The sequence below is a fragment of the Aspergillus oryzae genome, chromosome 5 (genome assembly GCF_000184455.2).
Source record: "Aspergillus oryzae RIB40 DNA, chromosome 5".
Taxonomy (NCBI): Eukaryota; Fungi; Ascomycota; class Eurotiomycetes; order Eurotiales; family Aspergillaceae; genus Aspergillus; species Aspergillus oryzae.
The window spans coordinates 3,354,364-3,364,668 of NC_036439.1; the positions used below are offsets into that span (position 1 = coordinate 3,354,364).

Below are 10,305 nucleotides of genomic sequence, written 5' to 3' on the forward strand. Positions count from 1 at the left end.
AGAGCGCTGAAGAGGAAAAGGAAGCGAGGCGCCTTTCACGTTTTCGTATCATACAATCTAGGGCAAGATGGAGGCTTTCTGGCGCCACAGCCCGCGGATGGAGATTCGGGTTCTTGATGATTTTCGGGTCCTCTGCTTTCTGTCTCTAACGCAGTTCACTTTGGGGCGTGGTCGGCTTCTGCCCGTGCACCGATTCTCCATCTGTGGTTCAACTTTTCGTTTCTCGCATGATTTTTACCTTATTTCCCTTTTAAATTTTTTTGCCTATTGCCTCAACTACCCAAAGAATACCTTTCCCTGTTACAGACTCGTGCCCCCTCAAACATCAGTGAAATTATTTCCCCTCGCAAGACCTGGACTATTACCTGAACATTGTCTTGGTTCCTTTCGTGCCACGCATGGCGTTTGATTGTCCGCCTGAGCTCGAATTTAGATCTAAAGTCCAGCAGCAGTGGTAACAAAGAAATCCGAAATTTCAAACTTAACGGTCTTTTGGTGTAGAGTTACTAGGACTGGTACCGGTGTGATATCAGTCGAGAAAAAGTACCATTCTACACATCCAATTTCATATACGTCTACGACGGATCCATGCCACAAACACGCCATACAAACATCACCCCCCTTAAAAAGCAAAGAAAGAGGCAAACACGCTTAAACGCTCCGTCCAAAATGACACATAAGATAGATAGGTACTAAGTCATAGACTCGACGAAATGAACACAAAAAAACAATATCAGGTCCCAAACAAAACCCACCCCCAAACCCATCATAACCTCCTATACCGATAACCTACTCTAGTAGAGACATACTCCGTACATACAGATCTACATTCATACAGAGAGACAAACCACAAAACGAGAAAACCCCCACTCATAAAAACCGAAACCCAAAAACAACACCCCATCCTACATAGTATACATAGTGTACCACAGAAAAAAAAAGAAAACCCACAATTGCAATCTCCACGCGCATCGTCGCTCCCTCAGCCCCAACTCCCTCCCCAGCCACAGTTCACAAAAATTCGAAAAAAACCAAGAACAACAAAAAAAAGAGAGAAACACAGCTCAGCCTCAAACCTGAAACATGACGTATGCGGCGCGCGGGAACCATCTTCCTTAATTATCCTTTTCCTGCTAAACTTTGCTAGAGATCGACAGGGAATAGAAGGTTTTTATTTGGTATGATGTACTAATATGATTATCTGTTATTATAAGATTGGAGTTTTATTATTTATTTTTTTGTTTATTGTTGTTTTTTGGTTTGGTTTTGGCCTGGGGCGTTTGGGTTAGATGTGTAGATTTTATGATGTCATTTAGGGATCTGTTCCAGTGGATTGATATGTTTTTGTTTTGTTTTGGTTTTGGACTATGTTATTGTATAGTTTGGGGAGGTGGGAGGTTTGGTTTTGGGAGGAGATCTATTATGGGTGTGGCTGAGATGGGGCTAGTATAGACTAGGACTAGGGATGGAGTGGTTAGGTAGGCGGTTGAGATTGGGATTGTTGTGGCGTTTTGAGGCTTTTTTTGACTATCCATCGGCTTGGGACATATGGTCGTGGTAAAGCTTAGATCTGGTGTTGGGTTGGAGTGTTGGTGGAAAGGAACTAGCCTGGTATCGGCGACTACTCCTTACAACGGCATATGAATTACAAGAAGAGGGAAAACAGTATACCAGTATCTCTGTATTCAATCAAACCGCTCGCTTCTGGGTATGTTTAAGCAAATGTCTTCCAAAGCCAAACAATATCAAGCCGAATCGTCAGACCGGGACGATCCCAATGTACACGATAATCATGATGTTGAAATAGAAAACAAACAAAACAACGGGCTGCTCCGTGAAAATGCTTACTCTCCCCGCCTCGCCTTTTTGCAGACCATGAGAACAAATGCGCCCAGTGCGGTTTCCTGTCGAATCAATCAAACAAGTCTAATAGGTAATCCCCAGTAATTTCCGAACGCCGAGCGTGCTATGTATGCCACAAGTACAGATTGCCTCCCGGTATGACAATGAAAGAAAATAGAAGGTAAAAAAAGGAGGTTAGAAAAAAAAGTGTAAGACAGAAGTAGAATCAAGTCAATATGGACAGTTGAAGATGGACCCAGTCGGCACAGGGAACCACGATGCTCCATCACGCAAGACGTCATCTGGTCGACACGAAGATCGGTGTGATCGGGATCCATCATTGATCGTCGCCAAGCCGAAGTAGCACGCCCCTAACGGTGTGCAATGATGTCAGAGGAGCGACCATGTCATTCGGACCTCGCTGTAGTAAGACACAGTGTGGCAATCTCATGCATCGACCGAGGGAAAAAGCCGGATTCTGCCACGATTTATTGCCTAAGAGTGGTAAGGGTAGTCCGGTGCAGTCGACCGTGGCGAAATCATCGTGCGATACGATCCGCAGCGGAAGTAGCAAATCAGAATATGAATTGGTAACAAATGACATCTGTTTGACGCCAAATGTAGCACGAGTGACTCCCGGATAAGCGCCGTTGTCATTCCGACTCCGCCGCACGACATGCAGTCAAAAATCGATTTCTCTCGTAATGTTGATACGTATTATAGTGCGGTGTGTGATCGTCCGCAGAATGGATGGTGCTCCGATAACCAGTCAAAAGAACGTGTCGCCAAGGGAGGCCCAAAAAAGGTGATATGCGTAGTTGTTGAGATGTACAATCAAACCATGGCGGAGACGTATCTCGTACAGTTCTTTCGTTTTCGCTATACAAGCGGAGACATCGCCAGCCGTGCCATGGGCTCTACCAGCCGGGATGTTGATGGGCGTCGCGCCTATTTGTGCGACTTTCTGACCTTGGTGCTGGATCTCGTCATTTCACTCTTGGTCATGTTTCGAGTCAATCCACCAATGTAGTCCTGCAAGAATTTGTTTTCACTTTCGAGTTTATCGTGATCCGATTTCACTGCTTCGATACGTTCGGCAAGTGCCTGAAGGGAGGACTGGAGCGCCTTTGCTTGTCTTGAATTATCATCAGCAAACGCTTCAAGGAGCAAAATGAGTGATAGATTGTCACGTAGATACTCACTCCTGCAAGGTCTGTCTGGCCTCCTTTCCCAGTCGCTCCAGATCAGCAGAGTTACGTCGAGGACTCATCGCGCGTGCGTCATCCGGGGGGAATTCTTCTTCTTCAATTTCAATCTCAGGGTGGTCTCGTGGAACTAGTATGGAGGCACTGGGTTTCCGGCTGGCCATACGAGGACGTTCGGAACGACCCCGACGTTCGTTTTCTGCGTCGGAAATAGAAGACGATGAGGAAAGAGAGGACATGTGTGCGCGGCCGTTGTCATTTGGCTGGGGCATGGTCGGAACGGGAGAGGAACCGTGCACGTCGGAGGTTGACGCCATGACTTTTTTTCTGTCCCTGGTGGCGTTATGGTGGAATTTAAGGGCGTCTAGGGCTGGGTGGTGGCTTTTTCCCTCGAAGAATTTGGGGGAACGAAAGTGTGGTAGATGTGGCGGGTTTCCACGTCTCCAGAGTGGGTTCTCAGTTTCCAGCACAAGTAGTTGCAAATTCAATCGCAGCTGGTCGAACTACCTCTAGCGATTAACCCCAGATCGAGAATCTGTGTTTCCGCTGGAGGTAGCTTGGCGAAAATCGACGGCGTTGGAACGAGGAGTAGTCTCCAGAATGGGGATCGGAAACGCTAAATCCCGAACACAGCGATAAAAAACGGGGGGTAAACGACAGCGCGAGAGAAACCACAAGTAGCAACGATACTCAGGCACAACCCAGGGGTGAGCAAAGAGATAACGGATAGAGGAGAGGATAGCAGAGAGGGTCAAAGAGTTTCGGGGGGTGAAATCGCGTCGGTTAAGCGAAAGTTGGGAAGGCAACCAATACTCCGGACAAAGCAATTCAAGAATGCTCCCGGTGGATTGAATAGCCCTCTGGTTCTTTAAATTTTAATTTCGTTTTTGCACTTCTTTTCTTTTTTGTTTTCCCTTTGGTGTTCGGTTTCCCTCTAATCCTCCTGCGTTATGGTCGATTGATGGACTGGGAAAAGGAAATCAGAGAAACAGAAAGAAAAAATAAAGAGAAAGAAAAAAGGACGAAGGAGATGAACTCGTCGAATGGTCCGAAAACGGGCAGACTAACAGCAGTGGGAAAGAAAGCCGTTCGGGTATAGTGTAGAGAGTGGGTTCTGGTAACAATCAAACACAATCACAAAGAACACGGAAAAAAGGGGAATGGGAAAATGATGAAATGTGAGAGGGAGGGAGGGATGAGGGGAGGGTCTGAGGGTCAAAATAAAAAATAAGAAAAAAAAAAAAAAAAGAAAAAAGCTGCGTGGAGAAGTGAGTAAGAGAGACACTGGCAGAAGGAGACAGGATAAGAGAGACAGGCAGAGAAACGATTAAAAAAAATAATTAAATCAAATAATAATTTCGAAAAAATCAAAATCAAATAAAATAATCAATGAAGGAGAGAATCCGTCCAGAGTAGCGGTGGTGAATTTTCCGCTCGTAATAATTCATGAAAGAAAAGGAAAGAGACTAATGACGGATACTATGGAGGTACTTCCAGGAGACACCTATCCGTTGGGCAGAAGGAAGTATCGTGGTCGTACCTATGATGGAGCTGTACAACACTGAGGAAAGTAGTAGTCACAGTATTGAGTAGTATGATTGCTGGGTCTTGTATTACTTTTCCTTCTTTTTCTTTGCTTTATTTTTATTTTTATTTTTTTCTTTTTGTTTCTCTTGCGTGAGGAACTCCTACGTACATACGTCGACCTATTTTGCTTTTGCTTTTGAATATCTAATTTTCCCATAGGGCATGTTCTTGTTGATTAATTATATTTAATTTATATGTTTACCTCAATAATACGACGGTGATATTCATACGATCCCTTTCTCCTGATACATGGGTTTCGAAACAAAGTTGGGTGGCTCAAAAGACTCGTGGCCGCCACTGGGAACGATCGTAAACGCAGTTTTGTGACCTGAAGGTATGGTATGTAATGGTCACGGAACTACCCTAAAACTCCTTAGTATGGTGCATAGTACGTATGTACCTGGGAGGGAAAGCACAGAGGACCAGTATCAAGTATTGATGTTTCGGTGAGGAGCGCCTGATTGGGATGGCGTGGTTGGGTGGAGGAGGGAATTTTGACTTGAACCTTTTAGGGGTTCGGTCCCCCTTTAGTTCTTTCTCTTAGTCGGAATTTTTAGTTTCCTTTAGTCTACGTTAGTCTGGTTGCTGGGAGGGTGTACTTCTCTCTGTGGTTCGACACTGAGGAACCCCCGTCCCCTTGAGGGGGGCGAATATCAACCAACCAGCGCCCCTCATCGGTGGAATTCGAGGCTGATCCTCATTCATCCACCGCCAGTATGATGATCCGTGAACTGAGGGAAAAAAAAAAGGGTTTTGAAAAGTATTAGCCAAGTCGAACAAACAACTGGAACAAATTATTACGGAAGGCTTCACATTGGATGAACTATCCATCAGGAACCCATGATGACTACGATACTTTTGGTCTGTCCCTTGCAATGGTATAATCTGCTTGGTTCACTTGCTACCTCAGCTGATGGCATGGATACCACTTAATATCAACCATCGTACTACTTGACTCGGGAACAGTTAACTATTGCTCGACTACATCGCGCTATACTTTTATCACGAGTCGATCGTCTTCAAGCCTAATCGCTAAGCGACGGGCATTCCATGGTCCTTGATATTGGGAACGTCCCGACGTGCCGAGGTGATGGATCATACCGCCACGGGGCACGTACTTTTACTTCTGCGTATCTACTTTGTAGTATGATGGGTTATTTCAACCTGGAGGCAAAAGAAAAAAAAAAAAAGAAAGAGTGAAAGAAAATGAAAACCTCTTGAATCATCAAACGTCTCAGGATCAAAAAAAGAAAAGGTCATGCAATGTCGATCGAGCAAAACGCATTAAAATCTCCATCTTTCCAAACCAGCAAGACGATGTATGCATTACATGGATTACTAGTGGGTTCCCAGGAAAGCCTGCCAACTCCCGGAGAACCTATGATATCAAACTATATTCAAAGTCCGAAACTCGGTTCAATCGCCTAACCCCCAGCTGAAACTCCATCCAGCAGAACATGTCCTCGTCGGCGAAATTCCTTCTTAGTTTAATCGTCAAGCCAAAAGCTTACGTTCCGTTTTCCTCACAGGTACCTAGCTAGGTAGGCCTGCCCCGTGAAGTACCCAGTACCGACTGGATACTCTAAGCGGGATAGATCCTTACTCGTGTCCACATGGTGTAAAGGTGTCAACCGCCTAGGGTCTAAGCTTGTTAGTCCAACGTTGAACTTTCCCCTTCGGTCCACGAGTCAAACGGCCTGAGAGCAGGACGATCCATTCCCGTGGGTTCGAGAGTTTTCTGGCGGATCGTGTCCGCGAGCGACTAACCAAGCAGAAAAGCCAACGCAAAAAAAGAGGAGGAAAAAAGGTGAAACCGGGAAAAGGATGTGCAGGAATGCCGATCCACAACCAACACCAATCGTCATCGGGGGGGGGACAGGGTGCATTGAAAGAAAGGCCGAATCAGAATGCGTCCGATTGCTTTTGCTGATCATGATTTTGGAAAAATTAAAGAGTTGACATCATAATCCAGATACGGGGTATTTACTACCATTATTTTATTTTATTTTATTTCTTTTCCTTTGGGGGAGCATGTCAATTGCATTTTAACTCGGCATACACAGTCACTGCTGACTACTGGACGGAGACCTGCAGAATCCTAAACCCCGCTGAGGCTATACTTGGGATTATTATACTAGTCAGGACTAGATAATCGGTATGCAGCATCCTGTAGCTATAGTCAGATCTATAATCCCTATTCGACAGGCTAAAAAAATAAAGGAAAAAAAGAAAAAACAAGGACCCCCGAAAAAGGGAAGAGGTCGACCCAAAAGAACGGGCGAAAAAACCCTCAAATCAATAATGATGAATAAATAGCCCGAAGACGATGGATGCGATCAATTTAGACGTTTCGGGGAAGAATCCGAAATTTCCACGTAAGGTTTAATAAAGTCCAAAGGTCGAAGGTTAAGTGAGTTCAAGACTTTTTGGATTATTTTTTTATTAATTATTTGTGCCAATTCTTGCCCGAATGGGGCAGAGACCAGGGCATCCCCTTACTGGTTCTTTGGGACTTGTTGGAGTCCACCGTAGTACGGGGGTGGCTTTTGTGCTTAAGTAAGTTGGTTTTTCTTTGACGCGGTCAGGATTCGACGCCCATGACGGCACAGCACGTCATAGGGGAATGAGAAAAGGTCCCTAAATTCTCATCCACGAAGATAATGAATATGATGACACAGTATCATTCCTATCATCAACTATATTAACGTTTCACTTATTGCATTAATCAATTGATTGGATCTGTTCGGTGTGTTATATACTAACTACACCGTACTAGTAGTAGAACCTCGGTATGTACATACGTGTAGTAAGGGAATACATATATAATACCACCTTTGTACGGGAGAGCAAAAGTACGGCCCCGTTTCCAGTTATTTATTCTCGGCCCCGACTATTTATGGGACTACAGAAGTATCTACGGAGGGTCTTTTACGGAAGTACACGTAGTGATGGAGATATGGAGAATGAGACACCTACTATCTGGCGAGGAAAACGTCGCCACGATCATCGCCTTCTATCACTGATTCATTGTTGACGGCCTTCCAAAGTTAGGTCTGTCCTGTTCCATAACTGGCCCGATTAACATTAATATGATTAACAATTAAACAACCGCACCAACAACTAAGTTCCTTAATTATGTACCACTATAACTAACATCCAGGATACGAACCGAACCCAAGATCCGACCGCTGGTAAAAAAAAAAAAAAATAATAAAATAAAAATAAAAATAAAATCGAAAAAAGATAACCCACGATCTTGGAAGTTTAATATGCCGCAAGGCGCAAAAAGGGCTGCATGTACTATCTCAATACCCAGTTGACAAGCATCACCGCATACCGTCGGACGGCGGCGATCAGAACCAAATAGGTTCAAGTAGAGTCCGAAAGATGGAAAGCAATTGGTCTGAATATTCCCCTCCTCCTGTATCTTCATGATACACTTCCCTCGAACCTACGTACTCAGCCCTCTTCAAAATAGAAAAGGGTAAAAAGAGGTATGAACCAACATGAGGCTAAATGTTCATCCAGCCGAATCAACGGGCCAGCATGGATCCAGTGGCGAGTGTTCCTTGAGCGCCTCCTGGGCCCCCCGCATCCGACGTGAACTGAGCTCGCATGCGTCCACACTTTGACTTGAACTCTGCCGTGGGGAGGGGCGCGCGCGCGGACGTTGTGTATGTGTGTATCTGTGGGTGAGTGTGTGCTTGTGACCTTTTCTTGTTCATTCATTGCTCCACGATGACAGTTGTCCATTTGACAGCGACAGTGGGTTTTCTTGGAGCGGAATTCTAATGTCATCCTTCCACGTATGTACAGACTGTACATACATCTAGACTTACAATCAAGGAAGGAAAAAACAAAATCACGAAAATCATGCTGCTACTACTACTGATTGAGAAAAAGAAAGACGAGATCAATGCCTAAGCGCTTTTTGACCTAACCGCTCAAAACGCGAGTACCTGGTTTTCCTCACCTGTTTTTTTTTTTTTTCTTTTCTTTTCTCTTTAACCGCTATCCATCCAAGTTCCTTCACTTGGATACCTTCATGGTCAGCATCGTCAATTCTCTGTCATACAACAACATGGAACCCCCATGGTCTGTAATAGATTGACCATACGGTATTGCGCCTAACGATCGAATACAGTAAAATAACGGGAAGTAAAAAGGTACCGCGCAGTTCCTCATCCGCGTGACCGACTCCACTGATCTTACGGGAAAATCAATCAATCAATCAATCATTCCCGCCACTATGGTTACGGCCGAAAGCAACAACAGGAGGCGAAACCAACTGAGGATAGAATGTAAACGTCAGAAGAAAAGTAAAAATTCGAAAGGCAGTCAACCCAGATGAGGCTTATTGTCTGATACCGACGAACGAACGACACACAGAGCCATTGTGTTCCTTCTCCCACCCCCCCACCCTCTTGCATGTCTACCTAACATAACCTAACCGATGTCAGTTCAAGTCTTATCATAGGGTCAGTTTAATTTCCGCAGTTCAACCATGGATTCTCTCTTTCTCCATCCCATCCCTGACCGAATGACGATGCTAGACGGACTGTCGATCAGCAAGTAGCCGTCCCATCGCTGATTTGGCCATCCTCCCCATTCATGACCCTCATTTCAGCTTTCCACCCCCAATAATCAGTACGGAGGATTCCTTCTCTGCCGTGCTGGGAAGTTTAATATCAGATGCTCTTGTTCGAGTATGGAGGAAACGAAGGAGAATCCGACTATTTGATCACTTGATCGGATTTTTCTTCACCGAGTCATCTATTTTGATATTGAATTTATCTGTGTTCATGAATGACCATGGAATGAATGACTACTCCCCAAACCCAACCACCACAACCCTATCACTACTACATAATCCCAACTCCCACATACGAAACCATAAAGTAGAATAAAATAACTTCCCTACGGAGTACTCCGTAGGCCGTAAACCAACATCAATATCAAAGAAGAATAAAATAAAAAGAGAAAACAAGATAAACGTTCCGGCACTAGTTGCATGTGGCTTCAAGCCATCCCCATCGATTTCCACCCAAGAACCCGAACTAGGGGAAAACCTTGGCACGGCATATTTATCCCCTTTTTTCCTTTTCCTTTCCCCTTCCTTTTCCATTCCCTGATTTTCCCTGCAAATGGGCTTCTCCGGAGAACTGGGACGGATGTTTTCCTTTTGTTGGCTAGGGTGGTTTAATTTTTACGATCGGTGTGGAGTGGGGACCTGGGGAAATTGATAGGTTAGTTTTAGGCGTGATTACATAGTTACCTACTACGTACTATGTTTATGTACTCTCCCTGTAGGTAGGTAGGTACATACTTCGTGAGGTAATTGTTGATTACTGGTTGAACGTGAGTAGTGTGTGGGTGTGATGTAGTGTCTCTTTTTTCTGGGGATGGTGAATGGTCAAGGAATGTCTTGTGTTCCTGTCTCTAACAGCGAAGATGCCCGTTTGGAATTCAAGACAGACCGTCAAGTAGGGGGACCGCCCAGAGGCATGTATGAACGACCACCGTTCAAATCCCGTACTTTTTCCCCATGGAATAACTGCTACAGAACAGTACTCTGCAGCATTGACCCTTACTCCGGATCACCAATGTGCTTCCGACATGCAGAAGGAATGCGTATGTATGTCCGATCATCGATCCCGGTTGTTGGGACGGG

The 10,305-nt window shown here is 44.9% G+C and overlaps 1 protein-coding gene across 1 annotated transcript; it reads right to left on the minus strand.

Moving 5' to 3' along the window:
* Positions 1-2,330: 2,330 nt before the first annotated feature.
* Positions 2,331-3,364, minus strand: AO090120000258 (uncharacterized protein; the record flags this gene model as incomplete). Its single annotated transcript, XM_023237669.1, has 2 exons — positions 2,331-2,337; positions 3,045-3,364. 2 exons carry the CDS (start codon positions 3,362-3,364, stop codon positions 2,331-2,333), a joined length of 327 nt encoding a protein of 108 aa, XP_023092477.1.
* Between the last annotated feature and the right edge of the window lie 6,941 nt (positions 3,365-10,305).